This window comes from Leptonotus elevatus, chromosome 7, assembly GCF_054856555.1.
Source record: "Leptonotus elevatus isolate MCC_2025b chromosome 7, RoL_Lele_1.0, whole genome shotgun sequence".
NCBI classification, from domain to species: domain Eukaryota; kingdom Metazoa; phylum Chordata; class Actinopteri; order Syngnathiformes; family Syngnathidae; genus Leptonotus; species Leptonotus elevatus.
In genome coordinates, this window is record NC_141245.1 from 26,795,111 (window position 1) to 26,812,508 (window position 17,398).

Below are 17,398 nucleotides of genomic sequence, written 5' to 3' on the forward strand. Positions count from 1 at the left end.
AAATCAACCAATTTCCGCCCCCTTGTTAAAAACCAGCATCCAAATCTTTCTCCATAGAACATGAGAATTGCAAAGTGAGCACACAACATACAATAGAACCATGCATTCCAACACCAAAAGAAAGGAAAAGAAAAGAAAAGAAAAGAAAAAAGGTCTAATAGGTGTCAAACTCCGGTCCTCGGGGGCCCCGGTCCTCGAGGGCCGTAGTCCTGCAGGTTTTGGAGGTTTCCCTCTTCCAACATAAGCTGATTCCAATCAGCAGGATCGTTATCAGGCTTATGCAGACCCTGCTGATGAGCTGATCCTATATCAGCTGTGTTGGAGAACGGAAACATCCCAAACCTCCAGGAATGCGGCCCTCCAGGACCGGAGTTTGACACCTATTCGAATCAGACAATCAATTCTTCAAATTGTCAAATACCAACAAGGCTTGCTTTGTTTTAACCCTCCTCCTCAATGTCCTTCCAAAACTTCCGATTTCCTTTAAAAAAGAAAAAGAAAAGATAAATAAAGACATAAATCAATAAAATAAAAAAGGCCAACATTAAAATCACGTTTGATTACGACTATGAGTCCGTCTGTACGTCGGGCTTCGTCCAGAGGCTTTTCTGATGGAGTTGTGTTGTTGTTTTATAGAATGATATAGTCTTTTATTTAATTCATAGCTAACCGTGTGAATATTTGTCTTCCACGGGATCACTGTCCATTTGTGAACATGAACTTTGTGCGGTAGACGGCAGGGAATTGTTTCGTTTTCAAATGGTTTCGTTTTCAATCAGCTGGCGCGCCAACCAATGCCGCCTTCGCGATCAGGCGCTCCGCGGACACCTCAAAGCGTTCCCGGCGTGACGTCAAGGCCCTCCTTGTGGCCCCGCCCTCACCCCCGACCCCCTCCGCACACAGCAGCAGCAGTAATGGCGGACTACGACTTCGATGATCGGGACCGGGCCTACAGCAGCTTCGGCGGCAACAGAGGGTGAGTCCGTCCGAACCTCCCGCCGAACGGCCGCAACGCCGCTCCCGTCCCGAGGCTTGCGCGCGCGCACGCCGGCTCGGGGCCAGGCGAGCCCGTCCAGGCGGCGGGAGACCACCGCGCTTTGCTCGCTGCAGAGCGAACGTGCTAACGTGCTAACATGCTAACGAGCTAACATGCTAACGGGCAAGCCGCTTGAAGCTGCTGCAAACGAAACGAGCCCAGCGGCCAGCGGCGGCCGTCCGACATTTTCAAGGAAATGCGCCGCTGCTGTGGCGGCGGCGGCCCGCATCGGCGGCCCGCTTCGGCGGCCCGCGTGGCCTCCGCGTTGTGCGGTGGCGACTGCCTGGGCGCCTGTCTTGATCCACGCACGCACGCATGCACGCAAACAAGCACGCAGCAGCGGCGGCACATCGCTGCGTTGCCCCCAAATGATGAGACTTTTGGCGGCCGTGTGGAGTTTGTGGACTTTGTCGCTCGGAACATGCGAGGCGGCGGTCGGTGTGCTTTGGGGCTCCTCCAACGCTGCGGCATCGCATCGCGGTGGCAGCTGCCTCCATTTAGCACTTGACCATGCTCGCAAGTCGGGTCGCTCTTATTTCCAATCGCGTTAGCCCACTCAAGCCATTGATTGATTCTAGCGCTTCCAAAAAACACTTGTTGCGTCTTTCGGACACCTTTTGTTGCCCGACAGGTTGTCTGTCATCGGCGATGCTGACCTGCTGCCAACATCAGTCTTGCAATTACGGTTGTTCCATAGCACCTTTTTGGCACAGCTATCCCAGTACAGGTAGTCACCGGTACCAAGGAGTACTCTTGGCACATCAAACAAACCCAAGGACAGATTACTTGAAAGAAAAAAACATAGCAATTTTCCTTCAAGTTGCATACAATGAATGGCAGTTTTCTCCCAATTTCTAATTTCTTGTTCCCGATGGGCCAGTCGATGCTGCTATCAGCCGCCGTTGCAAGTACCGATACCTTATAATAAGGCAGGGTACCGATACCTGCTACCAGTAGTCGCCCGTCCCTAGTTTGCGGTCCAAGCGGCCGTTGGGGCGATGCGAGTCCAGCAATGTGCTGCTTCCTGTCTGCGTCCCAACGCAAGTTGTACAACTGCGTCCGTCTTGTCAATAAATCGTGAAAGGCGACGACTCGTCATTTCATCAGCTGCAAGAAATTGGCAAGGTTGTGGGGAATGGTATGGGGGGGGGGGGGGGGGGTACGGAACGTGGGTGTAAAATGTCTCGCCTGCTTCAAGTCATTGGTGGCCGGTCGCGAGCGCTGTTGGGCTTTAAAGCAGGCAAAGCGGATGCGGCGTTTGTTTTCTTTGAACAATTCTCAGGCTCAGCCGATGAAATGCATCCGAATATGCACGCCGTGCGGGTGACGTGGGCCTCGTAGCATTTCCTGGAATTTGATTTGAGCATTTATGGCTGAGGGAGTTATGAAATAAATGACGCAAGTGATGGCCGAGGCGCCGAAGAACGACTTGACGGGGATTTATGCTTCCCAGTTCACGTGTTTGCAACGAGGACGTCAAAGCGCAACGAAGGCTAATTACCGCTCGATTCCCCGAAGTTATGACAACGGCGCCCCAACGTTGCAGGTAAATACATTTACCTGCAGATGCTACACGGTTGTCGCAATTTGACTGAAGAAGCACCCGGTCGGCGTTGAAAGCAATATTTACGCCGAGCCGAGCCGGAACTCTGACGAGGGCAAAAAAAAGTCTCACGGGGTGAAAACTTTTAGCGGGCTATTTATTTTGACCTTTTGTTTTTATCATCATAATTCACACACACAAATAAAATACACAATTCAAACGAAAAATAATGTGTGAAAATTCTCATTCACACATTATATATTGCTTGTTTTATTGAATTCCTTTGTGTGAAGTTTGTTGATTGGATTTTTTCATATATTGAAGGATTATAATGATAAAGTGTTAGGTTTGTGTGAAGGGCGCAAGCGTGGAACTGCAGGGACCCCATTTTTTTCTCCCCAAAATCTGAATTGTGAAAATGTCCCAACTTGAGGAATCGAGCTCATGTGGAGGCTGAGCTGCCTGCGGACAATAAAGTCGACGCGGTGGAAACGAACCATTTTGTTAGAATCCGCAGAAAAATGCAAGTGAACAGAAAAGGTTCCTCGGCGTTGATTGTAAATTGCGATGATGAAGAGTTGCAGCGCTCGTACGTGTTGGCCGGGTTCTTACGGCGGGCTCCCCTCAGGCCCCGCAGCGGCGGCGCCGGCGGCGGCGGCGGCCCTCCCGGAGGTCGGCGCATGAAGGAGCTTCCGTCGGAGCCGCCCTACACCGCGTACGTGGGCAACCTGCCGTCAAACACGGTCCAGGGAGACCTGGACAACATCTTCAAGGACCTCAGCATACGCAGCGTGCGACTGGTGCGCGACAAAGAGACCGACAAGTTCAAAGGTGAGCCCGCCCGCCCGCCCGCCCGCCTTTCTTGGCCTGATGTGCCGTGACACGTGTGCAACGGGGAACATTCGCTAGCTTGTTGACATCCGTCTGGAAATGTTGACAACTTTTAACTTGTTTGTCTGCCTTGCAAATGGAGTGATGGGAATCCGTCCCGAGTTGCGGCAGCGCATGAAAAAAACGGTTTGGGGGGGGGGGGGGGCAGATCCTGTAAATGATGCTAAAGTAGACGGAAGCGGTGGTCGGCCAAGAACAACACATGCGAGAGTGCCGGAAAATACGAAGCAACGCATAAAAAGTGAGCAAAGGGCTAGCCGCCAATTTGCACCAAAATTGTGGACACACTTGAACTTTGACCCGACAATTGACAGAAGAACACGTGATCAACAATATCCGTCTTTTCTTTCAAAATATGAAATGATGTGCAACAAGCGTTTTGAAAATCTGACGGCAAGACGACAGTCAGCCCACAACTTTGCAAGACGAGTTGGCTCGGTTGGCAAATTTCTTTACAAATGGCGGCTTCCGCAGAATGGCGAGATCCGAGCTAAGCGGTGGATTGCATGCGCTGCAGTACCGCCCCCCCCCAAAAAGTCTTTGTTGGCGTTCCGATTGGCAGGACTGCCAGCCCGTCGAGCAACTCTGCGACAAATGTTGACGGCATTCTGTCCGCTCTTGTTGCCGATTTCTTTGCAACGGGTCGTCGTCTCGTTACGAGCATCCGACTTGGGAACACTCGCAGATACGAACAAGGGCTGTCTGACGTCCATTTTTAAATGTGCGCCACATCATACATTACGGTACAGTACTGTACCGTAGTTCCCCTCTCTGCCACAAGCCCGCCGAGCAGCGCCGCGCCATTTGCGCCTCTCAACGACCTCCGTGTCCGGCGACAACACGGCAATGAGCCACGTATGGCGCACGCGCTCCATATTGGCGCCGCGCTGCGAGTCCCGTTTCGTTTGCTTTCCTGGACCGTATTCATGAAAAGCAGCCCTCGGTCGTCTTCTTTAGCGGCATAGTAGCAAAAAACGGACAATATCTTTTCAGCTTCCAAATCAATTGAATCGGACTCACCGGTCGCCATCTTGACTCGTCATACGTGCCAATCACATTCATGTGCACTTCACGGACGGTCGGAAAACATAGTTTCCTGAGAAGGTCACACCAACAATGCCTTCAACTCAATAACTCCTCCAGCAACCGCTTATGTGCAGAAGCATATGTATTTTCTTTTTTATTGCATTGTAAATATTTTATTTAATGTACTGTGAGGAAAAGTAGTTCATAATGGATGATGTCATTTTAATTTAATTGGTTTCTATTTCATTAAAAAAAAGGGGGGGGGGGAATTATTTGTGTTTTTTTTGTTTTGTTTTTTTACATATTCTTACTATTCTATTTTTACCAATTTGATCAAATGACCTTTTGGAACAAAATTGCATGCGATTCAATTGACCAGCAACCTCTCGGAAGCCATTTTGTTGGCAAGTTGAGGACTGCCTCGACGTGGTCCAAACTTTTGCCATTGCTTAAATGCATGATTCGACCTTTTCCTTTTTATGGCCATTTGTTTCTTTTTCAGTCGTTGATAACATTTGTGACGATTTCTGGTGACGCTATCGTTATGGCGGCTCGCGTACCGTCCCGGTGTCCAACAGCGGGTCGGGACATTTTGGAGCGGCGCGGCTCGGTCGGTAGAGCGGCGGGAGGTTGCGGTTTCCACCCTCGGCCCTCGTGAGCACGCGGCGGTGCCCTTGAGCAAGAGCGTGATGTTGCATCATCCGGACGGCACAAAAAGCGTGAAAGGCCGTTTCCGTTTGCTAGCGCTGACGTGGCGTGCTGTGCGCGTTGTCTTCCTCCTTCAGGTTTCTGTTACGTGGAGTTTGACGATTTGGAGTCTCTGAAGGAGGCCTTGGCGTACGACGGTGCCGTGAGTCCATCGCCCGCCAGCCAGCCTCTTTGCCTGCCGCCCGCTCACCGTCTTTGTCACCTTCCGCCCCGCAGGATTTAGGCTCCAGGTCACTTCGCGTGGACATCGCCGAGGGGCGGAGACAAACGCGAGGGGGGGGGACCGGCTTCGGCTTCCCCAAAGACGACTCTCGAGGTACTCGAGCGCACGCGCGCGCTCGCGTCCATCATGTTCATCACATGCTCACCGGCCGCTCGCCACGGGAGCGCCGATACGACGTTCCGGCGTCGGATTGGCGGCCGAGTCCCAAAATCTGATTGGCGAGGCGGTGTTAACGGGCGTGTCGTCTGCAGGCCAAGGAGGTCGAGGAGGAGGCGCTCCCCGAGGAGGACGCGACGACTTCATGGATCCGCCCGGTGGAGGTGCGACCAATCAGATGGCAGGACTGGCAACTCGCGTTCATGGCTGCACATTTGCTCATCTGCATATTCATGTCATGTCTTTGGTTCTGGTGGCGATGAAGAATCATCGTACGCTCGTTCCTCAATCACGAGCAAGCGATTTTCCGTGGACGTTCGAGAAATTCCCGTAACCGGCTGAGGAAGGGAAAAATACTTGAAAGTAAAACTAAAAAAAAAAAAGTGCTTTAGCTTCTTTAACATGTCCAATCAGAAAGGTGGAATTTCAAGTGCAACTTTTGACAGTTGGCCAAGACTCTTTACAAGTCGAAAAAAACGATGAAATGATGAATTGATGTTTGGATTTTGGCCCTAAATGTGCGCAGCGTGTAAATGGCATCAAGAGGGAAGTTGAAATGTTACAAAACGGGATGCCTTAAACGCAAACAGTGAAATGTTGTATGCAGTGGCTTGAAGAACGGTCTTTGGTCTCGAAGAATAGCACGAGAGAACGGTCTTGAAGAACACTCTTGGGTCTTGAACTGCCTTGAGGAACGTTCTTGAAGAACGTTCTTGAGGAACGTTCTTGAGGACCGTTCTTGAGGAACGGTCTTTGGTCTTGAAGATCTCGACGCTGGCCTCCTATCGCTGCTGCTGTTGAGGAGCAGAAGATTTAGCGGTCAAAGCAAAATGCTGCTGGGAGCTTCCGATAATCCACCGTAGGAAGCCGCGTATTGGCTTGAGTGGGGTCACAGCGCCATCTGGTGGACAAACGGTGCGAGGACCTTATTCGGAGTGACTCAGCATTTATTGTTTGCTCAGACAGGAAGGATGTTGGCGTTTATTTATAGCAAAATGGACTGATGATGTTCATTTGTAAAAGGGATTTAGCGATGAACTATTTAGGCCCACTTGGAAAATCCCGACATGGTGATTGGGGGAGTAGGAAAGGCGTGTCTGACCGTGGGTTGATTTGAGCGCATGGCGGCCGTGCTGAGTGGCGTCCTCGGCGTCTGCTTTTCAGGTTTCAAAGATGACGACTTTTCGGGAGGACGGGGTCGTGGAGGCGGCCGAGGAGGCGACAGGCGGGGCGCCGGCGCCGGCGCTGCCAGCGGCGCGATGGGGCGCTTCAGAGAAGGGCCGCCGCCGCCGCCTCGCGGAGGCATGACGGACTTCAGGGAACCATCGGACGGTACGTCAGGAATCCCACTGCAGGCTAGCACGCAAATTGACCGGCCGCTTTCTTTCTCAGAGGAGCGCGCCCAGAGACCACGCCTCCAGCTGAAGCCTCGGACGGTGGCGGAGCCCCTCAACCAAGTGGCCAACCCCAACTCCGCCATCTTTGGGGGCGCCAAGCCGCGAGACCAGGTTATTTCCCGGGAAAAAGCTAAAGACTGAAGGAGGGTGGGGGGGTGACTTTATGTACTGACAGACGGCAAGCGGCCGCCGCCGCCGCCGCCCTCGTCATCCTCCTCTTCGTTGTCTTTTGCATCAGCGCATATTTTCATTCTTAGCTCCTTTTAAGCCGGCGCCGTTTCTCCAAATTGCTTGTTGTCATGTAAATATGTACCATATCTCTCTCTTTGGCAATTTGGCCCACGCTATGAATGAAGTTGAGTTGAATGGCTTGTTGCCAGATATGGAAAGATGCGTCCCGTTGCCAAAAGGTGAAATGATTGCAAAATTTGAATTTGGACATAGCGGAGAAAAAAGAAAAACAAAGATTTCCTTTTTAGTTGACAACCAAGTACTGCTAAATGTCTAAACAATGTGAATCACTTTTCATTTCTGATTCTGGCCCCCTGGATTATTTATGTATAATTTTTTTGGGAAAATGAGCATTCTTGACGGGACAGCATAGAACACATTCTTGTGCGAGTCTGCCAAGGTGAGTGCAAATGCTGTGAAAAGGGCTGCCGGTCAATGAGTTAATGTTGTGACGCTTTGGAGAAAGGTTTGATCATGCCAAAGGATCGGCCTCTTATCGGGCCGGCGGCAGCGGCGGCGGCGCTCAATGTTTGCTTTGCGTGTTACTGAGGCTGTGCTGGTTGTTGTTGATCTGCTCGTGTCTTCCATTGCAGCAGTGATGCGTTTGCGGCAGCCGAGCGAGCGGACGCCGGAAGAGCGGAAAGAAAAGCAGAAAAAAGGTTTCGTTGTCAGTGTGGACCACCAGAAGAAAGAGCAAAGTCCAAATTGTTGCCCGAGCAAGCGGCACATTACACGATCTTGTTTTACTTCCTTTCCCCGCAAGTTGTCGCTTTCTGCTCCTGGTCCACACCTGCTCGCTCCCTCCCTCCCTCCCGGTCCGGTCCAGGCTCGGCTCTGGGCCCAGTCCAGACTCTGCATCGGACCGGGTCCCGTATCTATGTGCTCTTGTGGACCGGGTCGGGGTGTGTCATTGTTTGGGTTCTTGTCTCGTGTGTTCTGGATGTCGCAGACACTTTCTTACTGTACAAAAGAAATAAAACGGCTGTTTTAAATGTTTTTTTTTTCTCTTGGTGACAATGACGGCAATAAACGGAATCATCAAACAGTGTGATTTAGCCTCAGAGCAATTTCATTTGTCCTAATGTCCTGACTTGATTGAGTCGGGGCCAGCCGTGTTGGGAAGGCCGCTTGAAACTCGGGCCACATGCACATTTCTTTGTCAGATTGAGGACACATTCTCATTTCTTCAATCTGATCGTGTCAAGTGCGCTGCAGCGCTCATTTCAAGCTCTAAATCATTACAAATGGCCCAAATAATCACAAGTACATTTGGAAAGGAACATTATTAATTTAACCCCTAGGCGGTATTGTGACCCGTTTTGGGCTTTTTGTTGGGTCTGGCCAAGCCATTTCAAAATAAAATACTGCCCACGGTTTTTAAACATACATTCCAAATAAAGTTACACAAACGTCCTATACTCAGCACAAGCTGAAATATCCATTCCTGTCTTGCCACCTTCCCCCTCATACAAAGTTAATTGACAAAATACAAAGCTGCTTGAGTTGATGAAACCAGTTTCTCACACACGTTTGCGTCATACCGGAACTAGAACTACTTCCTGCTTCCGTGTATAAGAATCATGGGAAATGAAGTCAGAACGAACGCCAGCTGAGCGTTTCTGCGGCGCGTGTTTTCATTTAAAGACAGGGTAAACTTGTATGTGAATGTGTTTCCCCCAGTTTTATAAACAACGTTTTGCTTATATTCAACGGTCGATAGCTGCGTGGAGAAGCAAAAAAAAAAAAAAGAAGTACTGTTCTGACTCGTGTTCGGCGGCGAACTCGAGGTGCGTTCAATGATCACTCAGACAGTAGGGCATTTATCTCATAGAAGTAGTCGTTCAGTGCGCCAACATTTGATCATTTATTTGACTTTGACTTGCACCAAAATCAGGAAAGCCGCATGTCAACTTCAGTTCCAGGTGAGTTATCCCCCCGGTGGGTAACTAACTAACTAACTAACTAACTAACTACACTGCCACATCATCGGAAACCGAGCAAAAAAGGCTACAGAATAGTGAGTGCATGACTTAAGTGTTGTTGAACTGCCAACCAAGATGGCATTTAGCATTACATTAGTTATCAATAGTTCCTGGTGAGAATTTATTGTAAGTTCGATTTTCAGCGAATTGTTGTGTTACGGGTTTTCATTTTGAAAATAGTCACCCGAACTTAAGTGCACTTGTATTAAAAGCAGTTGCGCGTTGATATGACGTCGCGGGCATATTGCGTTTCGTGACCGTATCACCTGCACGCGACCTGATGACGTATGGAGACCACCTGATGACGTCACCGGCCACCTTGTTCCTGTTTGGCTCGCGAGTTGCTAGCCGTCGAAAGCCGTCACCAAAGTGGCGACAGGTGAGAACAGCTCGGCTTCTTTCTTTCTTTCTTGTTTGTTCCTTTCACAATGTTGTCGTTGAACTTTTTCAACTTTTGGGCCGCTCTGCCGATGAAGCCGCCGCTAGCTCGGTTAGCTTAGCACCTTCGCGCAGCGTCCAATCTCGTCGAAAGTGCGAGCAAAGTGTGGAAAGCGAAAAGGAAAGTTGAGAATTGTTGCCTTCTGCCAATGGCGTTGACGTTGCAAGTTTGAAAGGTGGCTCGTGTTGACGTCGGAAGTTTGAAAGGTGGCTCGTGTTGACGTCAAACCAAACTGGCGGAAGTCAAAGTGCGCCAGCCAAAAGCTTGACACAAACTTTGAGCAAGTCTTTGGAAATGGCGAACAAAGCCGTCAAAGTTGAGCTGAGGAGGGAATCGAAACTTTCGGCACCTGACAATTACTCAAGCTTGCTTGGAGAAAATGGCTTGAAAGCAACGACGAAATGAGGTGTCGTGTGGAAAGTCACAAGACCAAGAACAACAACGTCAACACGTCTTGTCTTCATGACTGGATCTTGATTCATGACCTCAGAATGATGACAAATCCTCAACTAACTATTTGTCAGAAAGTTGCGACGTAGGGGTCGCTCCCTCTTAAAAAAAAAAAAATAATAATAATACAAGAAAAAAAAAAGGGGGGGGGTACCTCCTTGAATGGATTGCTTTTAGTGTGCTTAATGTTGAAGGGAGCCTTCGTTTGCCTGTATGCGGCTCCCAGTTGAAAACGTTTGCAAATGTTCCCAAATGCAGGCAACGAACGCTGCGTTGCCTGCAATGTGGGCGTCATGTTGTTGTCGTTTGTTGCCAGAAATGTGGGCGTCATGTTGTCAGTGGCTGTGTTTGGACTCTGCGGATAACGAGGCAGGCGGGGCTGAGGCGCACCCTCGGTCCTACACCAACTCCGCCTTCAGCGGCCAGCCCACTCCGCCCCCTGAACAACAACTGCACGTCTGTAAGGCTTGTGGCCGACGCCTGGACACACCCACCACCAAGGTAACCGCGGCAACAAGACAATATTTCCACAAAATGCTGAGTCTGCTTGAATTGCCCACGAGATGCCGGTCTGACGCTTTACCGCACTTCTCAAAAGTCAGTCAGCTTTCAATAAGCACTAATACTGTCTGCGACCGCACGATTGGCTGCTTGCGCACTCGTTTTGCATAAAGCAGCCACCCCTTTGAAGTTTTGGTGAAAGAGACCCTGCCAACATGGATGCCTTTCTCCTCTCATTAATGTGCATTGTCCTAAAATAGAGCCAGCAAGTCCTAGTTAGCCCCAAGGATATCATGAGTAGCCTACGGCTCCATTGTGAAAAAATAGGCCAGTGGCGGCGTCATGGCGGCGTCATGGCACACCGTGACGTGACTAGGTTCTGCCACAAACACATCTTTTTGGAATCCATCATATTAGCCATTATGAATACAGCGTCAACTTCTGCTCATTATGCTAATGGCCTCCATACAGGACACATGACATTCCATTGTATTTATTGAAACTTGACACGGTACGCGCGTCTTCTGTACCAAAAATGGATTCTTTTGTTTAAAATTAAAATTGGGGCAGCAACTCACGATTATTTTCACAATCGGCTTAACTTCTTGATGATTTTGTTGATGAATTTGAAAAAAACATGTTTACATTTCCATCGCGTGATTGACATCATTTGATAGTTTTTTTTGCTTCTGCTTATGGAAAATGGGCCCATGCCCGGTGGCCGCTTCTAATGGGGCGTATGTGCCACGGAGGAGGCGGGACTTGCGACTTCCGTGTGTCACACATCGGCGCTCTGTCTGGTCGCTGTTTGCGACGTGGGCGCCGCGTCCCGTTGCTTGCGCTTCCGCCCTCGGTTGCGCGTTCGCGTCCATTGGTGCGAGCGTGTCTGTCTCCGTTGTCCGAAGCATTTCAGAGAGCGGAGACGAACTGCGCGCACGATTGGGAGGCGCAGGGTTGGGGGTGCGAGTGTTGGGACGCGGCCTGTGTGTCGCAGCAGTGGCCGCAAACGGCGTGGGTGTGTGACTTCCGGAAGCCGGCGGCATCTTCCGGAAGTCGGCGGCATTCAAATGTCCACCAAGTGTGATTGGGAGGAGCCGTGGATCGCGAGCGGTCATCGGCCTCGGCCGCGCCCGCCCGACTGCCAATCAATGTTTGTTTCGCCGCCAGCACGTGTGCGCCGACTGCAAAGAGAACTACTGCGGCCGCTGCTCGGCCCAGTCGGAGCCCCGCCCCCGCCTGTGTCACACCTGCCGGCGTTTCCACGGCAACCTGCTGCAACGCGCCGAGCTGATGAAGCTCAAAGTCAAAGAGCTGCGAGACTACCTGCACCTGCACCACGTCGCCACGCACCTCTGCCGCGAGAAGGTACGTCGGCGGCAATTAAAAGCAAACAACAACTTTTGTCTTGTTGTTTCCCTGTTGAAAGAGACGTTCAATGTTTACAGTTTGAAGTGTCCGAAGTCAAAGCAAAGCCGTCTCAGCTCTCTTTCACTCAATCCAACTTGGACGGAATTTGTCCATCTCTTCTCAGGCGCAATCGGGGCTGAATGCAAATGTTACTTTGTTGATGTTGCGCTTTTGGAAGGCCCGCAAAGCGCTTTCCATTCGACTCCTCGTGCATCAGGAGCGAGTGCGAGTCCAGCGTTTGGCTCAACAATACTTCCACGTGGTCACAGTGCAAGGCACGGGATCCGACCCGCAACCTCTGGGTTGCGAGACGACCGCTCTATCGCTGAGCCGCGCCGCCCCCGAGGGCTCGGTTTGCGAACGTCGCACGATCACAGTCGCGCGACGGCTGAGCCCCGAGACCCGCACCCGAGCAATTGTGATGTCATCTTCAGTCGACAGCGAGTGACAAAATGAAAACGGCTGCGTTGCGCTGCTTCGCTCGGACTCCACGAATGAAAACTCGTCCGTCTTGGATGTGAGTGGCAACGCGTGCACATGCACGTTAGGGGCTTTTCCACCGCCGGAACCTTTGGACAACTTTTCAATTGACCTTGGTCAAATTCAGTTTGCGCCTTTTTCCGCCAACGGCAATTTCCCGGGTAATGACAAATCTCAGCGGCCCGCGGGGTCTTGCTGAGACGGGCTGGAACTTTGAGGGGGCGGGCTGCACTGACCAAGGCAAAGTCAAATTTGGGGGGGGGGGGGGGTGGGGGGGTAGGGGGTTTACATCGGTGGGCTCATCAAACTCATTTGAATAAATTACCAAGAACTCTAAGACGCTGTGGAAACAAAATGACACATTCCCAGCGGAACTCCCGTGACCCGGAACTCAAAGGTTTGAGTGGGCTTGTTGGTGGCAAAAGCTTTCACTTAAACTTCGGTAAAAAAAAAAAAAAACCCGTCTTTGTACTTGCTTGCTTTTCAACGGAGGCGCTCTTGTGCAGGAGGAGCTGGTGGAACTGATCCTGAGTCAGCAGCCGTCTCCGTCCGAACCCCCCGACCGCGACCCCGCCGTAGAACCCCCCTTGCCGACCGGCGACCCCGACGCCTCCGACCGGATCCCCGTCGCCGACCGGACCGTCGGTATTGACCTCCCTGACCCCGGCCCGACAGTCGCCACTCCCGAGAGCGCCCCCGCAGATGCGGATGCTTTGGACCGGGACCAGGCCCGGGACCAGGACCGGGACCAGGACCATGGCCAGGACCAGGTAGGATTTCTATTATATTGAATCAATTGATTGTTGTTCTTATTTGAAATGGGTAAAACAAAAACAAATAATTGTGGATCTTGACAGCTGTGAAATGCGTGAAGATGTTTTTTCCTTCTCCTCATGTTGAGAAAAATGCCGTTGATTGGACGTTTTCATTGTCGTGTTGACGTCTTCGTTCATGAGAGCAAATATTATATTTCGTATTTCATCTTCAAATCCAATCACCTCCCTATTTTCAATAGTTCCCCAAAAATCAGGATGCAAATGATATGAAATCGGTTAACTCTTTGACTGCCATAAACGTTATAAAACGTTTAGCATAAACCTAGGGAAGGGCGGCGAGGACGTTAAAAGACGTCCCCTATGTTTTTTTTTTTTTTTTCAAAAACGGGTGCAGGAAAGCCTTGGGCAGCTGTGCTGAAAGTATCAGGCATATCTGAATAGTAAAAGACTCGTTTTGGCCCCTAGAGGGCAGCGATGACTCTCTTTGCACAAGGTTGGATGGGCCGCCCACCGTGGGCGTCAGTAGAAGACGTGAGGCGGAGCTAGAGTGTTGAGGAGACAATGGCTGATGAAGCCACAACAATGGCTGACCAAGCAACCGGTTGCAAGCAGCTCACGCTTGAGCATTTTTTTCAAAGACGGAAAGCATCAATCAATACTAAAAAGCGCATTGATGTCGACGATGATGATGACTCCGAGCTCTACGCCAAAGTTGGAAGCTTTGGCGTGACTGTTATGAACACGTAGTAAGCCTCACCGGCTAAGCGCGGCTAGCGCGGCTAGCGCTGCTAAGGCCGGAAAACGCGCACAATAGCCGGCCGGGTACTTCTGCACAAGCGGACATTCGATCGGACGATGGAGAGTAGTCGAAAAGCATCGACCAATGCACATTGATGATGATGATGATGGTCACTCCCGAGGTTGACGCCACAGTTGGACGCCACAGTTGGACGCGGCTTTTATTCTCACGTCATAAAGCATCACCGGCTAGCTCTGCTAACGCCGGAGCTCCACATGCGGACATTTTGTCGGACAATGAAGAGTACCCCGAGTCCAATGCATATTCATCGGAGGAGCGGGTACAGTCTGATCACGGAGAAGACACTGTTTCTGGACTACGATGCCACCATGAATGGAGTGGATAAAATGGATCAGAACATCTCCTACCACCCGGTATAGCAACTGAAGGACACGGGGAAGCGAGACGTAACGAAACCGTAGCATGATCCTGATATTAGACTTGATGACACACTGCAGTATATACTTGCTATTCCCCGGAAAAAAACGGCCGGCAAGAAAGTGGCGCACGCGAAGAGGCAATCTGTTGTGCAAATGCTGTTGCGTCTCCTTGCACGCAGGAGAGTGTTACAAAAAGAAAAACTGTCGTTGAAACATCCACATATTTGTAAATAGCACCACAGTTGCACACATTTGTAAATAGTTTGCCAAATTGTTGTCAAATTGTTACACTGTTGAATGTAAATAAACGTATTTTGCTATCAAAAAACACTTTTTCATTCTTGGTGGTAGTGTTTTATAGAAGTAAAGCACTATTTAGGTGTTTGTGGCATCATTCATGGACAAAAAGAAGTGTCAAATTCACTAGAATGCATGAAATAATATCGTTTCACTAAAAGCTTGATTTCTCCGTATTTTGGTCCAAAACAGGCGAAATTGGGTCAAACTAACCATTTTCTATTGTTGATTACTAAAGAACGGAATAAGGTAGAAACAAACTTTTTTTTCTGATGAAAGATGAAAGTCCAATCTTTCATTTGGTAGTACGTGTGTTTCCATAGTCCAAACAGAACATTTTCTGTGGACCTTGAAAGATCAGTCAAAATGCTTAAATCGGCTGGCACTGACGGCATCCCTTTTCTGAAAACGTCTGGCAGTCAAAGAGTTAATGATGGCGCCGATGGACTTCTTTCGATTTTTCAAACGTTGGTCAAACAAAACGTTGCCAGCGACCGGCTTGTCTCGTTTGTGGCGACGTCGTCCTCGCGTCTTGCAAATGCTAGCGGGACGGAGCCGCTCTTTTCCTTTCCACAGATGCCCGATCGTTGCCCAAAATGCGGCAAGGATGGCGCAATTGTGACCTGCCAGCGTTTTGACGCGAAGAAGGTTGAAAATATGAAATCCGTCCATCCGCCTTTCATCTGCAAACTTCTTCCTTTCAAATCCCGCCTTCCACTAAACACGCTTTTATTTGGATTGTTGTTATTGCTTTTTTTTTTTTTTTTTTTTTTTTTAAAGCTGATTTGGTGTTTGAGAGCAAAGCCCCCCCGCCGCCCCCCCCAGTGTTTTGTGCTTTTCCATGTAGAGGAAATGTGGATTTGAGTGACGTGTTCCTTGGTGTCAGGTCCGAAAAGCTTTGCAACCACTGACAGACGGATGGTTGGGGCGGGCGCACGCCTTTTGCTCTCCTTCAGGAATGGGACCCCGAGGACGTCGGGGACGCGGCGGACACGGCGGGCCGCAGGGCCTCGCTGTCGGACTTGACCGGCGAGGACGACGTGGACGCGCTGAGCGTGCGGCAGCTGAAAGAAATTCTGGCCCGCAACTTTGTCAACTTCAAAGGCTGCTGCGAGAAGTGGGAGCTGATGGAGAGAGTCGCTCGCCTCTACCACGACCGCAACGACAACCGCCGTGAGTTGACGCTTTTGCCCGCCATCTTTCTGCCTTTCTGTCCATTCGACGCTCACGAGCCTTTTCAATTCATCCACGTCCTTTTGTAACTTTTCATTTTCGACTTCCCAAAAGTGACTTTGACTTTGATATGATGGACTAACAATCAAGCTGACATCCCTTTGGCTCGTAATAGTAATAATAATAATAATAATAATAATAATGACGCATGAGAAGCGTATGCAAGCACTTGAGGACGGATCTGGTGGCGGGAAGCTCCTGTCCTTGTCACATCGTCGCCATGGCTGAAGACCAAGTTTTGGATGTGCAACGGAACGTGTCGGCGCGTGACGTGCACATTCCAGGATGTTGAATCTGCCCTGCACACGACCCCGCCACTTACTGGTCGTAGCAAGAGGTGGAGCCAGCGGCGGCCATCTTACGTTGCCACTCACTCGCTGCCTTTTCACCTTATTTTCTGCCAGCGTGGGTGTGGTACGCTTGGACCAACAAGTCCAGGAGAGGCGCGACGCGCACATTTGACGGCTCGGAATGGAAATGTTGTCTTGTCATGTCGTCTTGTCATGTGATGGCCTCATGTTGTCACAAGCATCAACGATCAAATGAAAGTCAACGCACGTGCCAAACATCTCAATTGATCGCAAAGAGAAAATTGGGGCAGAGCTCAGTGTTGTGGCCAAATGTGGTACTACACGGCCACCGGCCAAGCAACTATTTGACCGTAATGTCTCCCTCTAGAGGACGGCGGCGGTCCGGCAGGCTCTGATCACAACCTGTGTCGCATCTGCATGGACGCGGCCATCGACTGCGTGCTGCTGGAATGCGGTCACATGATCACGTGCACCAAATGCGGCAAGCGGATGAGCGAGTGTCCCATCTGCCGGCAGTTCGTCATCAGAGCCGTCCACGTCTTCCGATCCTGACGCAGGTACCGCGCACGCGCCCGCCCGCCCGCCGGCCTGCGCTCGTATTTCGGAGGCGCGGCACCGACCGACGGACGGACGGACGGACGGACGGACGGACGGACGGGCTCGCTTGTCCACGCGAGCCGAAGCGCTCCGCAGTCCAATCTTTTGTGTGATTTGAGGACCAAACCCTGGTGGTGTTTTTTTTCTTGCCTTACTTGGCTTCACGTACTTTCTGATCCGCATGCAAACAAATAAAACAAGTTTTCCTGCTGAGGACTCGATGGTTCTTCAGGCTTGACCTCGTCAGAGCTGCCGAATAATGGATGAACATACTCAAGTGCAAGTAGTGCTCGTGGGCTCCCTCTAGCGGGCTGTCCCAGAATGTCTGATCCCGTTTTCCAACCTTGAAACGGTCGACGACAGCTTGTGAAACTTTTGACGCTCGAATGACATTTTCAGGTCGCTTTTATGTGCAATAACCTTTCGATTGTACTTTCATGTTTTGCTTGTTTGTAAAATCCTTCATCGAAGCACTAAAGTCTAAGTAGCTTATTTGAAAAATGAAAACAAAGTTGTTGTTTTTGAATGGATACTT

At 50.4% G+C, this 17,398-nt stretch overlaps 2 protein-coding genes across 6 annotated transcripts; both read left to right on the forward strand.

Annotated features, from left to right (window-relative positions):
* Positions 1–817: 817 nt before the first annotated feature.
* eif4h (eukaryotic translation initiation factor 4h) lies at positions 818–7,955 on the forward strand. Of its 4 annotated transcripts, none has more exons than XM_086081143.1 (8): positions 818–976; positions 3,208–3,410; positions 5,282–5,346; positions 5,421–5,520; positions 5,679–5,747; positions 6,748–6,915; positions 6,976–7,091; positions 7,808–7,955. In XM_086081143.1, the coding sequence occupies exons 1-8, from the start codon at positions 915–917 to the stop codon at positions 7,808–7,810; spliced, it is 786 nt and encodes a 261-aa protein (XP_085937269.1). In that variant the 5' UTR covers positions 818–914; the 3' UTR covers positions 7,811–7,955. The 4 variants fall into 4 exon arrangements, with proteins under 4 accessions (XP_085937269.1, XP_085937268.1, XP_085937267.1 ...); XM_086081142.1 differs by having other exon boundaries at positions 7,805–7,952; XM_086081141.1 differs by lacking the exon at positions 7,808–7,955 and having other exon boundaries at positions 6,976–7,136.
* A 1,093-nt stretch (positions 7,956–9,048) lies between these two features.
* rffl (ring finger and FYVE-like domain containing E3 ubiquitin protein ligase) lies at positions 9,049–17,076 on the forward strand. Of its 2 annotated transcripts, none has more exons than XM_086081338.1 (6): positions 9,049–9,133; positions 10,399–10,583; positions 11,751–11,948; positions 12,977–13,240; positions 15,679–15,895; positions 16,634–17,076. In XM_086081338.1, exons 1-6 carry the CDS (start codon positions 9,115–9,117, stop codon positions 16,816–16,818), a joined length of 1,068 nt encoding a protein of 355 aa, XP_085937464.1. In that variant the 5' UTR covers positions 9,049–9,114; the 3' UTR covers positions 16,819–17,076. The 2 variants fall into 2 exon arrangements, with proteins under 2 accessions (XP_085937464.1, XP_085937465.1); XM_086081339.1 differs by lacking the exon at positions 9,049–9,133 and adding an exon at positions 9,201–9,572.
* The last annotated feature ends 322 nt before the right edge of the window (positions 17,077–17,398 follow it).